This window comes from Mus pahari, chromosome X (assembly GCF_900095145.1).
Source record: "Mus pahari chromosome X, PAHARI_EIJ_v1.1, whole genome shotgun sequence".
Lineage (NCBI taxonomy): Eukaryota > Metazoa > Chordata > Mammalia > Rodentia > Muridae > Mus > Mus pahari.
Window position 1 is genome coordinate 129,342,831 of NC_034613.1, and position 22,814 is coordinate 129,365,644.

The window sequence follows — 22,814 nt, forward strand, 5'->3', positions numbered from 1 at the left end:
GGAATGTGCCCAAAATTCTGGAGCCCGAAATAGAGTCTGTCCCAGAATTTAGGTTGCTTCTTTCTGTCCTGAACTTTGTAGCTTCTGCGGTCCACACTCTTGCCAGTGCAGACTGGAGCCCAGAAGCTGCGTCCCTTCTCCAGGCCACCCTCTAACCGGCAGTGGACTGGAGCAAAGATAGTTCTCCTTCTGACTCAGGCCAGGAGACTGCTCCCGGGCAGACATCCCTCCTCAGGAGGGGAAAGGTGCCGGGTGCCGGATCAGACCTGGGGACTGCTGCCGGGCGAACACCCCTCCTCGGGCGGGCCCTACTATGCTATTTAAATATAGTACCTGTTCTACAACTGGGGCACAAGTATTCTTATCTCTAAACCTTATTAGGAAAGTAAGTGAGGAGGACAGTATATTTTCCTGCAGCTAACTGTCAAGCTATCATGATTTTTTTTTTTTTGGCAGTGGATTTTCATCAACCCAAGCAGGTTCTCCAACACACCAGGAAGACGTATATAAAATAAAACAAACAGGGGCCGAGAAGATGGCATCAAGTAAAACACTTGCCACATATGCATGGGAATCATATTTCCAATATCTAGCATCCACATAATAAAGCTAAGAATGGCTGCATGTTCTTAAAACCACAGCAGTAGGTGGGGAGAGGAGCAGAGACAGGCACATCCTGCGAGCTCATTGGTCATTCTGCCTACCTCAAACTGCCAGCTTCTGATTTAGTGGAAAATACTGTCTCAAGGCAATAAGACAGTGAGAAAGAAAGATAACAGATAAACTCCTATGGATTTCACATTTGCGTACATGAGTATGCACACCTGCACACTTACATGCATGTACCACACAGAGGCAAGTTAAAACAGTGCAAAAGAAAAGACCACAAACTGGAGAGTATACACACTCCAACAGGTATGTAAAATACAATAAAGAAACTCCAGAAAATTGAGACTTCACTACCACATCTCTATAGGTACTCTCAAAAACATGGGGGAAAAAAGGTAAACTAGTTTAAATCCCAGAAATGGTTTTGGCAGTCCTACATTTTGAAAGGATCAACAACCAAATAGAGGGCTTGAATAAAAGAATAAAAATTTAATTCAAGACACAGACAAAAAAAATTTACAAAACCAAGAACCAAAGTGGATGAAAGAATCAGCAACTTAGATGAAAATTTTAAATCATGGGGAGCAAATTCACCAAGGAAATCAAGATGCAGAAAAAGAACCAAACAGAAATTTTGGAAATGGAAAGAAACAATCTATCACTTATATTAAAAACAACATATAAAGTAACAACAGATAAGTCAAAGAAGAAAAACGAATCTTAGGGATGAAAGACAAGGTCAGGGAAATGATATATACACATTTGTATAAAGAAAAAAAATCAACAAATCTGACCAAAACTTCCAATAAGACTGGAATATACTCAAGAAACCAAAGAAGAATCTGTTGCAGAGAAGAACAGGCTGAGATAAAATCAAATGGCTTACATGACATATTCTATTAAATTATAGCAAAGAATTTTACAAACATACAGAAAGAAATATACATCCAAACATAAGAAGTGTTCAGAATCCCAAATATATACAAATAAAGGAGACATACATGGCATAGTCATACAGGTATCAGATAAATCTAAGGGACAGTACTAAATTCCATAAGCAAAAATCACAAAATAGTATCTGGAAGCAGAAACATCAGAATAGTGTTTGACCTGTTATCAGCAATTCTAAAAGCTCGGAAAAACTAAATACCAAATTACTAACAAAACAATATATCAAAAGCATTGAAGTTAAACAACTGTCAACCAAGATTGGTATAATCAACACAATTATCTATTAAAATATATGGAGAAATACTTTTTCAAAACTGTCACAGATTAAGGCAATTCATGATCACTAAGCCAGAACTGCAGAAAAGGAACACTGTACAGAGTTTAAGAATGCAGAAATTTGCTGAGCATGGTGGCTCACGCCTTTAATCCCAGCACTCGGGAGGCAGAGGCAGGCGAATTTCTGAGTTTGAGGCCAGCCTGGTCTATAGAGAGTTCCAGGACAACCAGGGCTATACAGAGAAACTCTGTCTCGAAAAACCAAACCAAACCAAACAAAACAAAAGAATGCAGAAATTTTCACACATGAGAGCATAGGGAAGAATGTATTTCATGAAATCAATAGATGAACATAGGAGAACGGAGGTCTTAGTCATGTCTAACACATTAAGCAAGCAAACATCTGTACTACCAGGGCAGAAGACCAAAGCTACCAATGAGAACACAAAAGAAAGTCAGAAATAATTGCAAACAAACCCTCTTCTATTGCAGTGGTCTTATCAGTTAAAAGAGAGAGGCTATCTGACAGGATTTAAGAGCAAGATTCAACAACCTACCAACTTTAAGAATCTCATATAATAAGTAAAGTCTGAAAGTAAAAGGCTGGATTCTAAATTACCAATAAAATAGAAGCTGTAAATAGAGTGATACAGCAGTTCTCATACACACTCACTGATAAGCAGATATTAGCCCAGAAACTTAGAATACCCAAGATACATTTTGCAAAACACAGGAAAACCAAGAAGGATGACCATCATGTGGATACTTCATTCCTCCTTAGAATAAGGAACAAAATACTCATGAAAGGATATAGGTACAGAGACAAAATTTAGATCTAAGATGAAAGGATGGACTATCGAGAGACTACCCCATCCGGGAATCCATCCCATCATCAGCCACCAAACCCAGATACTAATGAACTTTACACTTTTAAACATTGAGTCTGTGATAGACTATGGGGACTTTTGAAGTTGGACTAAATACATTTTGTATTATGTTATGGCCACTAGCCTATAGGGGGGCAGGGAGGAGAATGTGGTAGTTTGAATAAGTTTGGCTCCCCAAAGACTCCTGTGTTTGAATATTTGCTCTATAGGGAATGGCACTATTAGGAGGTGTGGCCTTATTGGAGGAAGTATGCACTTCTGAGAGGAAGTTTTTCACTGTCAAGGCAGGGCTTTGAGCTCTTAAATGCTCAAGCTACATCCAGTGTGAAGAAAAATCCAGTCTCCTGTCTGTCTTTGGATCAAGATTCAGAACTCTCTCTAGCACCATGTTTGCCTGCATGCTGCTGTGTTTCCCGCCATGTTGATAATGATTAAACCTCTGAATCTGTAAGCCAGCTCCAATTAAGTGTTTGCCTTGGTCACAGTACCTCTTCACAGCAATGGAAACCATCAGATAACTGGAATAAAACTAGAAATCAACAGAAAATCTAACCTCAGAAAATACACAATACTTGGCTAAAAAACAATATACATTTGTGTCATAAGATAAATGAGAGAGAAAATTTAAAATTTTTAGGATCAAATGAAAATAGCACAGCATATCTGGGACTTCATCTGTTCAGTCCTAAGAGTAAAATGTAAAGTTATACATGGCTTGCATTTTAAAAATCAGACAACAGCTAGGTGGTGGTAACACAGGCCTTTAGTCCCAACACTTGGGAGACAGAGGCAGGCAGATCTCTTGAGTGCGAGGTCAGCCTGGATTATCAATCTAGTTCCAGGACAGCCAGGGTCACACAGAGAAACCATGTTTCAAAAAACAAAACGAAACCTGTCGTCGACCTATCAGCATGGCTCAGTGTGTAAAGACACTTGCTGTCAACGTAGTGAACTTAGTTCAATCACTGCAACTCATGAGATGGAAAGAGGTAACTACAAGTTGTCCTCTGACATCACATATGTGCATACACACGCTAAATACATGATTTTTCAAAATATCAGTTATCTTGAAAAAAAGAAACTAATGATGCACCCTGAGACTCTAGAAAAAGAAGCCAAACTCAAATACCCCAGATAGCAAGAAATAATAAAAATGGAGATAGATATTAATAAAAATAGACACTAAAAGAACAATACAGGGCCTGGAAAGATGGCTTAGTGGATAACAACACTTGGTGGTTTTATTTGTGTGTTTGTTTGGGTTATTTATTTATTTTGCTGAATATGTGGGCTCAGTTCCCAGTACTCACATGGCAAGTAAGAACCCTCTGTTACTCCAGTTTCACAGGATCCAACACCTCTCCTTCTGGCCTTCATTGGCAGTACACATGACATATATACAGGTAAAACACCCATACATATAAAATAAAAACAATGAAACTTTTAAAAAATATATACAATTATCAGACAAAAATTTTCTTCTTTGAAGAGATTGACAAGGGCTGGCCAAATGGCTTAGTTGGTAATACTGCTTGCTGTGAAAGTCTGATGACCTGCACATGCTCCCCAGAACCCACAGTGGAAGAAGAGTTATTCTCTCAAAGGTTGTCCTCCATATGCATGCTGTGTTGTGTTCATGCACATGTGTATGTAAAAAAATAAATAAATAAATTTAAAAAGTATATGTTTAAAAAATTGAAAAGGAGCCCATAGTTAAGAGACTTTAGATATTTTGGGAGGCTTTGAGTATTTTGGAGAGGGATCGAATGTTGAAAGAGACCTTAGATGTTTTAAGAGACTTTTAAAGTTAAGTATGTTTTATATTGTGATATTAATATTAATATGAGATCTTGGGGATGAACAAAAAGAAAAGGTTATGGTTTAACAATGATACATTTATGTGTCAAGTTGACAAAGGTTTAATTGTCATGATTAGTTTTATGTCAAATTAGCACAAGCTGGAATCATTCAGTTAAGAAAATGTCCCCACCAGATTGGCCTGTGGGCAAGCCTATAGCACTTTCTTTGATTGATGGTTGATTTGAGAGGTTACAGATTACCGTGGGCAGTTCCATCCCCTTGGCTGGTGGTCCTGGGTTCTATAAGAAAGCAGGCAGAATAATACAAGAGAAGCAAGCCAGTAAGCAGCACTCCTCAATGGCCTCTACATCAGCTGCTGCCTTCAAGTTCCTACTGCCTTTAGTTCCTGCTCTGATTTCCCTCAGTGATGGAGTGTGACCTGAGAGTTGTAAGATGAACTAAGCCCTCTTCTCCCCACATTGTTTTGGTTATAATGTTTTAGCAATAGAAACCCTACAGCTCCTAAACCATGGGTCGGGAATTAGGCCTGTAGGTGCACAAATGGCAGCCAACAGAGAAGGATGGGAGAGGAAAGAGCCAGTCAAAGATGAATCTTGATGAAAGTAGGTTCTAAGGCCACAGATCTAGAGCTAGGTCTTTGGGTGTGGAGGTGGTTACACCAGGAGGAAGAGAATCAGAGTTTTGAGGAAAGGGGTGATGGGAAAGGGAGGGAGAGACTTATTCAAGCAAAGTGTCTCAAAAGCAAAGAGAGTTCATGACTACGGTCTAGAATTAGTACTTGTGATTTGCAGATGAGAGAAAAGGGAGGAAGGGATGGGAAAGAGAAGAAATGACTGACATGTTAGGGGATTTACATATGTTGATTGTTGAAGGCCACAGGTGTGGAACTAGGCTTATAGGTTTGGAGGTGCAGTGGATTGGGAGAAGGGCATGACACTTGTTTATATTTTGTTTTTGAGACAGCATTTCACTGTGTAGCCCTGGATGGCCTATAACTGACTATGTAAATTAAACTGGCCTCAAACTCACAGAGATTTGCCTGCCTCTGCCTCTTGAGTGCTGGAATTAATGTTTTTTTTTCCTACCTGATCTTTTGCTTTCTTGGGTTTCTTTAAATATTTTGTTTCTGTTATCATTTTTACTTTTAATGTGTATATTGTATGAAAAAGACACTCTCGTGTTGTTTCTTTTTCTGAAAATCTGATGTTCCAACATCCAGTCTAGGACAGAAGACAAAATAGAACGATTCAAGAAAGCAGTTGAGTACTATTCAGTCACAACCAAACTCTCTTCACTGCCAGTGGGTCCTTCCTTTCTAGGTAAGGCTTCCAGCTGCTGTTAAATTGAGTTTATTCCTTAGGGACAGAATGGAACCCCTTGTTTCTGCTGGTGTCCTGCCTTTTCACATTTATAGGTGGGGGGATAATGTCATTTCCTTAACTTGGGCTTCTAATACTAACCCTCATTGTGACTTGGTGCATATAAAAATAGCCCTGTCTTTGGCAGCGAGCTGAATTTTATTTTTTTTAAGTGTTTACATTTATTATTTTCCTTTTTAAAATTTTTTATTATTATTATTTTCTTTATTTACATTTCAAATGCTATCCCGAAAGTTCCCTATACCTCCCCGCCCCTACTCCCCTACCCACTCACTCCCACTACTTGGCTCAGGCCTTCCCTTGTGCTGGATCATATAAAGTTTGCAAGACCAAGGGGCCTCTCTTCCCAGTGATGGCTGATTAGGCCATCTTCTGCTACATATGCAGCTAGAGACACAAGCTCAGGGGGTACTGGTTAGTTCATATTGTTGTTCCACCAACAGGGTTGTAGCCCCCTTCTCGAGCTGAATTTTAAATTCTTCTGTTCCTTGCTAGTTGTGTGATCTCTTCACTTCACATATTTATGTAGGGTTATTACCAGATTAAATACCTTGTACAGGATCCCTAGTATGCCACTTATTCATTCTACCAGTATTACGCCAGACAGATGCTATCTCACCACAGAAACTTCATGTCACTTACTTTCTTGAAAGACTTTAATTGTTGCCATTATAAATTTGACAGGTTTATTAAAGTGAACTGGGAACTCAGTTCAAATACACCCGTACATAATCACAGTCTCATGCACCCAGTTTAGATATCTTGGGGGTGTCAAAGACAGTTTAAAGAAATCCCACAAGGTACAAAAAGCCAGATTTTGTGAATAGCCTGTGATAACTGATCAGTGAATTATAACTTTTTGCAATGTTAGGGATCTAACCAGTGGCTCTGTGTATGCAGGGCAACTGATCTACCACTGTTCCACATCCTCAGATCATAAACTTTATAACAGGCTTTTTAATGCAGTGATGGTTTAACACAGTGTAATAAATATGGTAAAAATGATTAGGATTGCTGAAGCGTAGCACTTTTCTTGGCTTCAGGCTTTCGAAATAATCGACTTGGAAATCCTCCCCTTCCACGGAATCAGATGGGCCCTATTTCTCCTGGAAAGCCAATGGTAAGCATTTGTTGATTATATATTCATTAAGGGAGTTAGGATCACTTGCTTATGTTAGACTCAGACTCATTCCTGATTTTTATAATCTGAATTGAGGAGTTAGGGTGATTCAGAATTAATTAGACTATGCAGGTTTTATTGTTTTATACCTTGAGGCCAGAAGACTATTGAAGGAGAGCACCCAAATTAGTAAATACTAGTACTTGTGGTGTGTGTGTGTGTGTGTGTGTGTGTGTGTGTGTGTGTGTTGTATAATGTCACAAAATATTTCTATGGGATATAGTTTCATTGATTTTCCTGGATCAGCTAAATTGTATTCAGATATCACAGTCAGAATTATGTCTTAATATTTTCAGGAGGTACTTCATACCTCAACAGTTCCTACTACTGGTATCATCTACTACATCACAGCTTCTGAGGAAACCATCCTGTATCCTGGTAAAATGTTAAATAGCTTTTCTGTCTGTTTTATTCTTTAGTTTTCTCGCCAGGTGCCCCAGAAAATGAAATATCCACCACCATTTCCAATGGGACCCAACTCGTCTCTTCTCTTCTCCCATAGTGTGGGGGAATCCCATGCTTTCTCTGAGGATGCCATGCTGCAGGACAATTCCTTTGCCAATTGGGCTGTTTCTTATGACTCTAATACATCCCAGTTTCCTAACTGCCTGACTTCCAAAACTTCACCTCCTTTGGGACCAGATTCTTCCCATTCCTCTTCCTCTGATGGTGACGAGGCAAATGGAGCTGGTTCTGAGTAAGTATCTATATAAACAACCATAAGAAATGCATTCAGAAGAAATGTGCAAAAGTGGATGTTCTTGGCTTCCTTTTGTTACTCTTTGCCCTTCATCCTTCTGCAGGTACTCGCTTTCAGATAGCCAAGCCATATAGGAAAGGCATTTGCTTAGGAAATCCTAACATAGATGTGCTACATAACAATCCTGTCATTTTTCAGTCTGTGAGGAACATAAATTGAAAGTTAAAAGAATGAAAGAATTTATATAATTGAAATATTGAAATAGTTCCTTAGTAACAAATATAGGTCTCATATACTGGCTTGATTATATTTAGAGTATTACTCTAAAGAGATAGAGCTACTTTGAAATTAAAATCTTAATTATTTCCTTAGGCTGTATATGGATAGAGTAAACATGACATCTTAAAAGTATAAAGAACCTGGCAGTGGTGGCACATGCCTATAATCCCACCACTCGGGAGACAGAGGCAGGAGGATTTCTGAGTTCTAGGATAACCTAGTCTACAGAGTGAGTTCCAGGACAGCCAGGACTACACAGAGAAACCCTGTCTCAAAAAACAAAAACAAAAACAAACAAACAAAAAGTATAAAGAATTTAGAGTGACTTCCACGACAGTTTATTCTTTGGTCTGTGTCAGGTGAAAAAGGACAGGGGAAGTGGTGATCACTGCGAGGAAAGGTGTCAAGTCCAGCCCTAACCCAGCATCTTGACAATCAGAGAATTTTACAAGTCCTTGTGATCAGGACTTGAGTGAAAATATCTTCATTAACTTCATTTTCCTGTCTTATGCTGTTTCTTTTTTTATTTTAGACAAATCACAGAAGCAGTTCAACAACAGCCTGGATGGGAAGATCCCAGTGGTGACAGAGGGGCTTGGGTACAGCCTGCTGATGCTGGAGTTTCAGAAACCACTGTAGCTGAAAGTGAACCTCATATCCCATCTCTGTTATCTATGTCTACAAGGAACCACATGGATATCACCATTCCACCCTTACCTCCAGTAGCTCCAGAAGTCTTGAGGGTTGCTGAACACAGACACCGAAGGGGTCTTATGTATCCATATATTTACCACGTCCTTACTAAGGTGAGAGAACATGTTCCTATCTACCTTCCTGTTCTCTGTAGTATCTCATAGTAAGTGAGAGTAAGTTACAAAGTCTACTAGATAAAAGCTGATAATTGTTATTTTTCTTCATGAGAAGTAGTCCTGGAGATTGAGCCTAGGGTCTTGCACATTCCAGACAAGCACTGTAGCATTAAGCTATATCCCCAGCTCACTGATCAATGTATCTCAAGAGGTATAAGGAAAGCATGTATGTTTGTGCCCTTCATTGAATTAAGGGCCTCAGAAAAGGAGAAAGTAGTAGGAATTGGGAATAAGTGGTGAATAAAGATGCTAAGAGAGAAGTATAAATTGTAAACTTTGAAGGGATGTACTAAGTTGATAGACTGGTTCTGGAGGCATCATCTACAGAGTAGTCTTTTCCCCTTGTTCCTTATCTCTTCTGATACTCCTTTCCTCTGGTCTTAACACACAAATTACCAACCAAATGTCTAAGCCAGGTATTGTAGCACAAGCTTTTAATCCCAGCAATCTGGAAGCAAAAGCAGGTGGAGCTCTGAGTTCCAGGACACCTTGGTCTACAGAATGAGTCCCAGTCCATCCAGAGTTATATAGTGAGAACCTATCTTAACAAAACAAAACAAACAAAATGGCTAAGGTAGATTCTCCCTGATAGTTAACTACAGTTCATTAGATATGAACTTTACAAATGAAAGCTGGCTGTAGTCAGCAGGGCTTCTTCCCTTTAATCTGAAAATCTCTCTGAATACAAACAGTAAATTCACTTGACTCCAGAAGCTACGGTTCATTATTCTAAACCTTGAAGAATTCATTTTTTTTCTTTTCCCTGGACCATTTTCTTATTAGGGTGAGATTAAAATCCCTGTATGTATTGAGGATGAATGTAACATGGAGCTGCCTCCAGCTGCTCTCCTGTTTCGGTCAGCTCGCCAATATGTATATGGAGTTCTTTTTAGCCTAGCAGAGACGCAGCGGAAAATGGAGCGTCTGGCCATACGGCGCCGGTTACCTATGGAAGGTAAGTATTCTAATCATGACAGCTTTCTACACTTGGCACAGGACATGTGTGCACACAGGCGTGCGTACACTCACACACACACACAGAGAGATAATACACACACTCAAAGCCTGTGCTAGCATACCATACTTTGGGCTGTAAAACAACGTTTAAGAAAATGTATCATTTACCAGATTGCACATTGAGATAAGAAATATACAAATATAAGTCCTGATTCTGAAATCATGAAACACTCAGAATGTGTATTGCTTTTAAGAACAATGGTGAACTTTGAGAATGTAGGACTTCATCCCATAGTCTTTCTTCCTCAGTGAGGTTTTTGTTTTAGAATATGATGCTGTTGTTAGTGGAAATTATTAGGTTGTTTTAAACTATAGAACGACTTAGTCAAATTAGTATATCCAAAAGAATCACGTGAGTTTCTACTTCTGTGAAGGTAAGTTAGATTAGATATACTTTCCTTATGCTTCTTGCTAAATACAACTAATATTATAATACATTGTATGTGGGGGAAAGGCACCACAAGATACTCCAGAAAGTAGAGACTGTTTGGTGACCTTGGGACCCTAGGAATACTAGAGCAGTGAGTGCTCAGGGTTTGCTTTTAGTCTCATACATCACAGACTGGATATCACAGAAGTTGACAGGGAAGTGGACCAATATTCTCTGCCTGGAAGTCTGCAAAGGACCAACCTAGTTAACAGATTTTTTTTTTTAAAGATTTATTTATTTATTATATGTAAGTACACTGTAGCTGTCTTCAGACACTCCAGAAGAGGGAGTCAGATCTTGTTACAGATGGTTATGAGCCACCATGTGGTTGCTGGGATTTGAACTCCAGACCTTCGGAAGAGCAGTGGGGTGCTCTTACCCACTGAGCCATCTCACCAGCCCAACAGATTTTTTTTTTACATAAAAACTGTTCTACTTGAGCCAAGCACCACAAAAGAACCCATGGTTCACCCTCACCTTACCCTCACCAGCAAAAACCTTACCACTGTCTTCCATTAGCAGGCTGTAATGAAGTGTATTACTTTACCAGATACCTCTGGGAAGGTGTCAGGAAAGGCAAATGAGGAATCAAAGCATACTCTTCCACCTGTCAGCAATGCATGTCCACCTTCACATGCTACAGTGGTCACAAAATGCCTGGCCAAATATAAGATGTGACTAAGGTCCAGAATCATAAATTAAAACTCACATGTTTGAACTCATTCCTTCTCATACCAAGAAATATGAAGGTTTCAAATGCAGATCTCAGACAGATTGGAAAGAAAATGAATACCACAACGCTAATTAGAGAAGAATGTCAAAGCAACTTTCATAAAAAAGATTTTAACAAATAATTACAAACATTCTCAAAACAAATTTAACATAGAAAGCCAACAAGATAGCTCAGTGGATAAAAGGGCATCTCCCTGGAACCCATGGTGAAAAGACAGAACAATTCCTGAGTGTTGGCCTCTGATCTTCACACACACACACACACACACACGCTACATAAAACCTCTAAAATTAAAAAAAAAATATTTAAAGGATCAAATGGAAATTTACAACTAAAAAAAAAACCACACAATAATCAAATTAAAACCAAATTGCACATCAAATCACTGAAAGACTGGGACAAACTCTCTCCCACTGAGAGCAGACAAGTTGACCCAGTTAGGGGAGAGGATCCATAGGCAGGCAACAGAATAAGGGACAGCCCCAGCTCCAGTTGTTGGAGGACCCACATGGAGACCAAGCTGCACAAGTGCTACATATGTGCAGGGGGCTTAGGTCTAGCCCATACTTGCTTTTTGGTTGATGGTTCAGTCTCTGGGAACCCCTAAGAGTCCAGGTTAGTTGACTCTGTTGGTCGTTCTGTAGAGTCCCTATCCTATTTGTGTCCCTCAGTCCTTCCTGCAACTCTTCTACAAGACGCCCTAAGTTGCATCCAATGTTTGGCTGGGGGTCTCTGCATCTCTTTCCATTGGCTGTTGTGTGGAGCCTCTCAGAGTACAGTTAAGCTAGGCTCCTGTCTGCAGGCATAACAGAGTATCATTAATAGTACCAGGAACTGGTTCTTGCTCATGGGATGAGTTTCAATTTAGGGCAGTCATTGGTTGGCCATACCTTCCATCTTTGTCCCTGTACATGTTGTAGGCAGAACACATTTTACATCAAAGGTTTTGTAAGGTGCTATCCTTATCCCTCCACTGGGGGTCCTGCCTAACTACAGGAAGTGGCCACTTTAGGATCCATATACCCCCACTACTAGTAGTCTTTGCTTGAATGGCCCCCAGAGCCACCCTGGGGCTTCCAACCATCCCAAGTCTCTTGCATGTACTAGAGATTGCTCCCCCTACCTCTGATTTCAGTTCTGTCTCCCCTGTTCTCCTTCCCTGCCTCCATGTCCTGCTCCCTCCTCCAACCCCCCTACCCAGTTTACTCCCTCCATCTACCTCCAATATCTATTTTATTTTCCCTTGTGAGAAAGATTTAATCATCCTCCCTTGGGCCTTCCTTGTTATTTGGTTTCTTTGGGTCTGTGGAATTAGGTATCCTGTACTTTAGGCTCCTATCCAGTTATAAGTGAGTAGATACCATGCAGAGTAGATACCATGCAAATCATTTTGTGTCTGTGTTACTTCACTCAGGATGATATTTTCTAGTTCTACCCATTTGCCTGGAAAATTCATAATGTCCTTGTTTTTTGACAGCTGAGTAGTATTCCATTGTGTGAATGAACCACATATTCTGAATCCATTTTTTGGGTTAGGGACATCTGGGTTGCTTCCAGTTTCTGGCTATTATGAATAAAACTGCTATGAACATAATTGAGCAAGTGTCCTTGTGGTATTGTAGAGCATCTTTTGGGTATATGCTGTGATGAAACATCATGACCAAGGTAACCTATAAAGCAAATGGGCTTATAGTTTTAAAGAATTAGAGTTCATGATGGTGTTAGTTGAACAATGTCATGGTGGCTAGAACATCTTTATCCTCAAGCAGGAGGCAGAGTGAGAGCCCACTGAGAATGACAAGAGTCTCTGGAAACTTTAAAGCCCATCCCCATTGAGATATCTTCTCCAACAAGGTCACACCCCCTCATCCTGAAACAGTTCCACTAACTGGAGACCAAACATTCAAACATATGAACCTATGGAAGCATTCTCATTCAAACCACCACAGCAACATATGTTTATTTTTCAAATAATATCCTTTAGTAATGGGGCTGGAGAGATGGCTCAGTGGTTAAGACCACTGACTGTTCTTCTGAAGGTCCTAGGTTCAAATCCCAACAACTACATGGTGGCTCACAACCATCTGTAATGAAATCTGACACCCTCTTCTGGAGTGTCTGAAAACAGCAGCTACAGTGTACTCACATTAATAAATAAATCTTAAAACAAAAAAAAGTTTAAAATAAGATCCTTTAGTAATGAAGAACTAGGTTAATTTTTTTACAAGCAGAATGTCTAAATGCAGTTGATACAGAAAGAATGATAAAACAGTGAGTCTTAGAATACCAAAAAAGAAGAAAAAACAGTAAAAAAATCAAAATAATTGATAAATTTAATAAACATCTTTGGAGTTTCTAAATTAAATTTACTGGAGTGAAAATTATAACACTATTTCAATGTATATACAAAAGCTATTTAGGGCCAGGGAGATGGCTTAGCAGCTAAAGGCCTGCTACCAATGACAATCTAAGTTTGAATCCCAGAATCCACATATTGGAAGCAGAGAACCACTTCTATGTGCAGGCTGTGGCATAAGTGTACCCACCCCAAACACATACTAAGTGAATAAATAAGCATTTTTAAAAGAGAATATATTTTAGGCAGTTATAAGTAGAGTTCATTTGAACTGATAAAGTATCAGTATCTACTAATATAATTTATTTATTTCCTTATTTAGTTTTAATGCTAAAGACTCACCAGGGCCTCATGGATACCAAACATGCACATAGAGCTATATTCCTCTTTTCTCTTTGTATATCTTTTTAATGCACATTATTGATATTAAATTATATAAATAATGCAGCTGGGGATATAACTATGGTTGACCCTGTGCTTGGTATGCCTAAAGTTGTAGTGTCAGCTTCTTGCACACACACACATACATATATATATATATATATATATATATATATATATATGGAGAAAGAGAGAGGGGGAGTACTTAAGAGGCAGAGACAGGAAGTTCTCTGAGTTTGAGGTCAGCCTAGTCCATAGAGTAAGACCCTGTCTCAAAACAACAAAAAAGACAGGAATAACATTCTAAATCACTATTATAAATAAATCAATATAGGATTTTAAAATTAATTCAGGTAATTCATAGGAAGGGAATAACCATAAAGCTGAGCAATGGCAAACAAAACAAACAGTACCATAACTAAAATGATAGTCTTACTCTCCAATATAGAATAGTCACATCATTATGAGTACATCCTAGATTAGTCAGTATGTGCTATAGACTGAATGCTTTCTCATACCTGCCACATTGATAAATTGAAATCCTAACCACTCATTGGTTGGTTATAAGACAACATGAATAAACAGCACTTACGTTTTTGTGAAAGGAATCCCAGAGGCTGCTGTGTGGAAATATAATAAGGTAGCCAGCTATCTGTAAACTCAAAAGCAAGCCCTCACCAGATGTATCTCTCTACACTTGCTTTCCTGCTTCTAGAACAGGAAATAGATATCTGTGGTTTATATGCTATCCATCTAGCCTATGGATTTTTGAGACAGGGTCTCACAGTGTAGCTCTCACTAGCCCAGAAATCACTATTTAGACCAGAATGGACTTGAACTCATAGAAATTCACCTGTCTATACCTGTCAGATTAAAGGTGTGCACTACTACCTCTTCTGGTACTGCTTTTCTTTATAGCAATCCAAACAGATTAAGACAATATAGATATGAAAATTCTTTAAATATTAGCCTATATCATATGTATAGAGAGTTCAAAGCCAGCTTGGGCTACATGCCATGGTGCTGTCTTAGAAAAACAATGAAACAAAAATATTAGTAGAATTTAACAACACTGAATATATATATATATATATATATATATATATATATATATATATATACACATATGCATACACTGAAATTTTAAATTTTCAAACAAAATCAAAGCAAGTAGTGTTTTATGTTTGTTTTGATAAGTAGGGTTTATTCTATTGTGGCAAAGTTAATATAATATTTAAATTTTTATTTAAAACTAACCTACTATCCAAGTAAGGTAAAGAAAAGAATCATATGCTTTTATCAATAGATAATAGGAAAAAACTTTGGGCATAATTTGACATATATTCATGATAAAAATCTCTCCAAAAAAATGGAAAATGAGAGGAAATAACCTCAACTGGAACATTGAGTAAATATCACACATCTCACATAACAGACCACAAATTAGGAACCTAAGGTGTGCCGGATGCTGTGATTGTCTACTGTGTTTTTCCTTTTGTAAATCTAATTGATGTTGGATTTGAAGGACTTGGGGGTTTGGGTTTTGGAGACAGTCTCTGTTACCTCGGCTGGCCCCCAACATGTGCCAAACTTCCAAAATTGCTAAGATTTGGGGCGTTTTGTTTTAGAACTCAAAATCTTTGGGAATATCCTGCAATCTATTATAAAACTAAGTATTCACATAATTCTTCCTTGGATGTCTTTCTTTGTCTAGTCTGCTATATCTACTTTAAAATGAGTTTGAAAGTATTTCCAAAACTATGTGGGATGGGATCTTGACTTTTTCCTCTGCAACGTAAGCACTGTGTTCTATAAAAAATTTGTTATGACTGTTCCCTTTTCTGGATCTTTATGAGGATCAATGTGATAATTAAGTATCAAGTGCCTACTAAATGCATGTGGCTCCTGGGATTTACTAGTACTAACAATAACAATTACAGTAACCAAAATCAACTGATATTGAAGTGCAATAGATTGTCTGTTGTAGGCAGTTACAGTAATGTTCAGCTTCTCTGGAGCCCATTTCTCCTGATTTTCTGTTTTTTAGTTCCTTCTGTGATCCTTAAAGAGTGGTCTGCATATAAAGGGAAGTCACCTCAGACCCCTGAGCTGGTATCTGCACTCACTTTTCGGGAATGGACTTGCCCAAACCTCAAGAAGCTCTGGTTAGGCAAAGCAGTTGAGGACAAGAACAGGAGGATGCGGGCTTTCCTGGCCTGTATGAAGTCAGACACGCCCAGTATGCTCAATCCAGCTAATGTCCCCACCCACCTGCTGCTCATGTGCTGTGTACTCCGGTAAGCTGTACAACAGACTCTCCTACTTTACTTTTTGACGTCTTCCTTAAGTGTTTTCTTATAACATTTCAAGGTGAAAAGATTTTTGGTTTGTGCTTGACTTAGCCTTAGCCTTAGCCTTCAGAAATATTACGAATGATTGTTATATGGATAGTCCCAGTTTGTGATCCCATGTCATCATTTGGACATACATGAATTCAATTTTTTATTTAAAAATTTTTTAGAGTCATTTATTTTTATGTGGATGAGTGTTTGCCTTCAGGTATGTTTGTGCACCATGTGCATACAGTGCCCCCAAAGGCCAGAGAGGCTTTGCATCCCCTGGAACCTGAGTAACAGATATTTGTGAGCCACCTGTGGGTGCTGGGAATCAAACCCCAGGTCCTGCTAAATACTTAACCATCTCTCCAGCCCTGATTTGTTTGATCTTACTTACGTTTTGTTGCCAGCAGTCCTCATTCATTGTTTTTTTTTATTAGCTCACCTATTATCAAGATTCCACCTCTTTTTATGCATCCTTCATTTTGATTGATTCTCTCCCTCACCCCTCCTCTCCTGCATCTCTCCGCTCCTCCTTCCTAGTTACCCCCCCCCATATCCCCTTTTCCAGTTTCATTTCACATGTGTTCTACTAGCCTCTTCCTCTTAAAGCCTCTTTTTCTCCCTTCATGGACCTATTTATGGTATCTTGACTGTACACACATTCACTTCCACCTAAATACACATATACAAAAATTACCAGCTAGGATTGAATATTAGAGACAACATGTGGTAGCTCTCTTTATGACCTTAGGTTACTTTACATATCTTTCTGTTGCTTACTTTTTTTGTTTCTTTCTTTGAATTTTAATTTATTTGATCTTACGTTGTCTTAGGAATGATTGTTATATGGATAGTCTCAGTTTATTATCCCATGTCTTCATTAGGACACACATTGATGTACTGTTGCTGTGATGAAACACATGACAAAAGCAAGTTGGGGAGGAAAGGGTTTATTCAGCTTATACTTCCATATCAGGGTTTATCATCAAAGGAAGTCAGGACAGGAACTCAAACAAGGAAGGAACCTGGAGGCAGGAGCTGATGCAGAGACAATGGAGGAGGGAATGCTGCTTACTGGCTTGCTCCCCATGTCTTTCTCAGTCTGCTTTCTTATAGAACCCAGGACCACCAGCCCAGGGATGGCACCACCCACAATGGGCTGGGCATTCCCCATTGACCACTAATTAAGAAAATGCCTTATAAAGGCATTTCCTTGACTAAGGTTCCCTCCTTTCAGATAACTCTAGCTTACGTCGAGTTAACATAAAGCTAGCTAGGACAAATGGACTCTTGCTTTGTTACTAAGCTTGTCTGAACTTCTGCGCTCAAATCATCGTCTCTACTAAGCATCCCTAGAGGATTGAACTGTAGGCATAGATGCTTACATCCATCAGCTGTTTTTTGTTTTGTTTTGGTTTGGTTTGGTTTGGTTTTTCGAGACAGGGTTTCTCTGTAGCCCTGGCTGTCCTGGAACTCTGTAGACCAGGCTGACCTCAAACTCAGAAATCCACCTGCCCCTGCCTCCCGAGTGCTGGGATTAAAGGCGTGCGCCGGCTCATTCAGCTGTTTTTAATCTACCCACATTTGTATATGTTCTTCTTGATTGTTGGGTTATATTTCAACTATTATATTATTATCACAGTATTTTACTAATTGATGGATATTTCTTCCCAGTTCTTTGGGTCAAAAAATGATTTTTAAAAAACCCTGTGTTTATTGATTTTATGTATATAGGTATTTGGTTGCATGTATGTCTGTGCACCATGTACATGCAGTGTTCACAAAGGTCAAAAGAGGCTGTCAGATTCTCCAGAAATAGCATTAGAGATGCTTGTGAGCCTCCATGTGGGTGCATGACTCAAACTACTGAGCTATCTGTACAGTTTCCAGGAAATATTTTCATGAAATGTTTACTTAGTGTTCCTTTGTCATCGTATCTGGAGTAAATACCCAGGAATAGAACTTCTGGTTCCAACAAGACAGTGGCTCTCAACATTCCTAACTCCATAACCCTTTAATACAGTTCCTTAGGTTGCAATGACGCCCACCCATAAAATTATTTCCATTGCTATTTTATAACTGCAACTGCTATGAATCACAATGCAAACATTTTTGGAGACAGATATTTGCCAAAGGGGTCACATACAACCCATAAGTTGAGAACCCCTGCTATAAAATATTCCTGTAAAAATTTTACTAAATATTGCCAAATTACAATAGATTATAGCCTTACTAATTTATATACCTAGAATAACACTGAGATTTTCCTATTTCTTCATATTTCCAGTACTTACTGTCATACAATCAAAATGCAGTAGATTTTATACAATATCTTGACATTTGTTTTTCTTTAACTATTGATAAGGATGACCTTTGCTTTTTTGTGTCCCCCCCCCGCTCCCACACACACACACACACACACACACACACACATTTTTTTTTTTTTGTCCCCCCCCCCCCCACACCTTCGGTGCTAAAGATTATGTGCAAAGAAGTTGCTCTAACCTTGAACTACACAACAGTCCCGTTTTTCTGTTTTTGTTTTTATTAGCAACTTGAGGGTTTTTTAAACTTTAAAGTATTTTAATTAATATGTCTATGAGTATTTTGACTGCATATGTGTCTGTGTACCACGATCATGCCTGGTGCCTTCAGAGGCCACAAGAAGGCAGATGGTTCTGAGAAGCCATATCAGTGTTGGCAGCTGAAACAGGGTTATCTACATGAGCAACCAATGCTCTCTTAACTGCTGAGTTATCACTCCAGCTCCTTATATTAACTTTTTAATATGCCAGTTGTGGTGGCACACACTTTTAGTCCCAATACTAGGAAGGCCAAGACAGGTGGATCTCTGAGTTTGAGACCAGCCTAGTCTATATAGAAAGCTCCAGGGCAGTCAAGGTTACATAGATGCTGTCTCAAAAACAAATTTTTAAATATAAAATTGAAAGTTCTATCATTTATTTCTATTTTATGTATATGTATGTGTGCCTAAATGTGTGTATATTCTCCATGTGTGGGAAGGTGCTCATGGAAGCCAGAGGGTATCAGATTCCCTGGAATTGGAATTACAGATGGTTGTGAGCCACCTGAGGGATGCTGGGAACTGAACCTGAGTCCTATGCAAGAACAAGTGCTCTTAACTGCTCAGCATCTCTCCAGCTTTCTTGTTAATCTATTTATTCTGCAAACTCTCTATCAGACTATATCTTTTATACTTGCCGATTGCACAAGTTCCCTGTGAGATATATAACAGAAATTTTTGTATATTTGTATTCTTATGCATGTGTATTTATGGCCTGTCACGGTTTGTTCAAATTTTATATACAACGTCCTTTTAGCTGATGAAATTACTACATTTTTCCAAATCTTTCATTATTATAATTTTCTACATGAAGAAAAATTAGAATAATATAATATACATCAATATGAATACTACCTGTAGTCTACTATTAATTTAGAAATTTTATCCATAAAATATTCACCTGTCTATCCCTAGTTTCTTTTTTTAAATTTTTTTTTAGATTTATTATATATGTAAGGACACTGTAGCTGTCTTCAGACACCCCAGAAGAGGGCATCAGATCTTATTATGGATGGTTGTGAGCCACCATGTGGTTGCTGGGATTTGAACTCAGGACCTTTGGAAGAGCAGTCAGTGCTCTTACCTGCTGAGCCATCTCACCAGCCCCTCAGCACTAGTTTCTATGTATCCTTCTTGACAGATTGCTAAGAGAACTGTAGATGTCAATAAGCATTTCTTCTTATTGAGAAACACATATTTTGGTTTGTAAAACCCGGTAACTTGGTTTGATAAGTTATTTAATAAATTCTCCATGCCCCTGGATCATACAGATATTTTTCTGTAACACTTTTCAGGTAAGGTTTTTAAGGTTTTTAATATAGTATATATTTATCTTAGATATGCAGAAGAAAGGGTCTTGACTTTCTTTTCTCCATATACTGAGCTAGATCCCTATTAGCATGTTTTAAATAATTTCTTTCCCTCTGATTTGTTGACCTATCATAACCACCTTCCTGTGTACACATGTGCATATGCAGTACACAAACACACACAACACACACACTCCATTCATTGGTTCTGTTTTGTTCATTAGCTAATTATTAAGGGCTCAAATTTTTCTTTAAAATTATTCAGGGCAAATTACTAAGCATGTCTTATTTCAAAATTATATCATTTTTACATTTTATGAACTCTTAAAATATATAATATATAATTAGATTAATTTCTACAACAATATTACTGCAGTTTAATTTGACATTGAATTGATTAATTTGGGGACATTTATAATATTACATCCTTGTGTCCAAAGACCATAGTTTACCTCTCCCATTGATTATGTCTCTTTCTTCATGCCTTAATAGATTTTTTTCTACAGATATCTATAATTTAATTCCTAAGTACATGATATGTTACTATAATTAGGGATGGTATTTCCCTTTTATGCTTTCTAATTGTTATTTGCTGATACACTGGAAGTATTTTTCATAGTGGGTATTTCAGATTCTAGTTTCTGTAAGTTATAGAAAGCTGAACTTTGAAACTGGGAAGATCTTAGTTTGAATTGTGTCTTTATTATCATCATACATGTGTGTGCATGATGTGGGTGAGGAGATGTACATGCTACAATGTGCATGTAGAATTCAGAGAACAATTTCACAGAGTTGGTTCTCTTCAACCTTTGCATGTATTCCAGTATTGAACTAAGGTTGCCAAGGTTGCACAGCAAGCACCTTTATAGGCTGAGCAATCCTGCTGGCCTTGGACTGGTTTTGGGTACAGAATTTTACTGTGTATCCCAGGTTAGCCTTCATCTTGGGTTGAGAAAAATCCTGAATGTTGGGATTACAGTTATAGACTACCACAGTCAACCTCAGTTTAGATTTTTGCTTTGGCCCTTTTTATCTTGGTAACTCACTTTAGCTTTTCTGAACATTTGTTTTTTCATTGTAAGTGATATAATAATTCTTCACAGAGTCATTTTAGCATTTAAATAATGCATTCAAGGTCCCTCCTACATAATAGATGCTCAATATAATATATTGGTTATCTATCTTAACAATCAGATTGATGACTTATGAGATTTTCCCCCAAATGAATAATAGATATAGATTTTTATCTATCTCATCACTAATATATTCCTGGGCCACAAATGAGAGATAGCTCAGCAGTTAAGAGCACTGGCTGCATTTCCAGAGGACCTGGGTTCAGTTCCCAGCATTAACATAGCAGTTCACAACCGTCTGTAATTCCATTTCCAGGAGACCTGACACCCTCACACAGACATACATGCAGGTAAAACACTAATGCACATAAAATAAAAATGTATCATTTAAAAACTTGTCCTATATTGACTCTGAAATTGGGTATTTTGTTTTCTTCTTTTATTACATTTATTTTATTATATATGTATATGTATGTGTATGGGGTATGCATTTGCCATAATTCACATACAGAGGTCAGGACAACTTGTGGAAGTTGATTCTCTCCTTCCATCATGTGAGTCCTGGGGATGGAACTCAGGTTTGTGAGGTTTGATGTCAAATGCCTTTGTCTTTGGAACCAGCCCATTTCAATCTTAGTTCTCAATTCTTTAGTAATAGCATACTTTCCTATTTACTTGGTTTTCTTGTTTGTGTAGAATATGTCCAGGAGCTATAGTATCTAAGACAAATACTATATTATTTTAATAAGGCCTGTGAATGTCCTCAACAAAAACTCTCAGTATCATGTTCAACCTGTTTATTCTTAAACACATTTCTGACAATTTAGTCATCTGATTTTCTAGTGTATCACAAATCACAAAGCACCAAATATTATTTACCAAATATTCTTTGGTAATAAAATTTACCACATGCTAAATGTAATATCTATTCTAATTTTTTATGTTAAAATACTCTGGTAAAAGCAACTTAAGGGTGAAAGAGTTCATTTTGATTCTCAGTTTAAGCATACAGTCCATTATGGTAGGGAATTTAAAGCAGCTGAATCTGGAAGCAATTAGTCATATTGTATACATTGTCTAGAAAAAGCAACATAAGGCTGGTGATCAGCTAGCTTTCTCCTTTTTATACAGTACAGGATCACAACTCAGGGAATGGTGACACCCACAGTGGGTGGTTCTTCCTACCTCAGTTAACCTAATTAAGACAATCCCATCTGCATGGTGATTGTAGATCTCATAAAGTTGACAATTGAGATTAATTATCACAGTAAGCAAGATAGACAGATACTTTGACAGTCCTACTAATTGCAATGACAAATGCTAGCACACTGCCAAAAACCCTAAGGAAAAAAGATTATATTACTTAAAGAGTCAAAAGTCAGTAAAGATTAAGAGACAATATCTGAAGGTAAAATTGCCTATTATTAATCAGTACCCCGATGTTTATTAAATCATCACGAGCAGGTACTATTCTCTTTCTTACCATATGCCCTGTGGTTGATATTTCTAATCCTTATAATAATAGGGCCAGATAGCATAACTGAGGAAACAGGCTAATAGAGCAGTACCCAGCAGTAGTGATATAGGAAGACACAGTAGTAAGAGTTCAAACCCCCACTTTTCTGACTGCCATTTCCTGT

The 22,814-nt window shown here is 38.1% G+C and overlaps 1 protein-coding gene across 2 annotated transcripts in view; it reads left to right on the forward strand.

The window, feature by feature from the left end:
- The window catches only part of Fam120c (family with sequence similarity 120C), a 113,286-nt gene that overhangs the window by 62,938 nt on the left and 27,534 nt on the right, over window positions 1-22,814 (forward strand). For both annotated transcript variants that reach the window (XM_021187926.2, XM_021187927.2), the window contains exons 5-10: window positions 5,764-5,863; window positions 6,967-7,043; window positions 7,523-7,800; window positions 8,615-8,888; window positions 9,735-9,906; window positions 15,916-16,165. In XM_021187926.2, coding sequence (XP_021043585.1) covers window positions 5,764-5,863; window positions 6,967-7,043; window positions 7,523-7,800; window positions 8,615-8,888; window positions 9,735-9,906; window positions 15,916-16,165 — 1,151 coding nt within the window. The remainder of the gene's footprint in view (window positions 1-5,763; window positions 5,864-6,966; window positions 7,044-7,522; window positions 7,801-8,614; window positions 8,889-9,734; window positions 9,907-15,915; window positions 16,166-22,814) is intronic.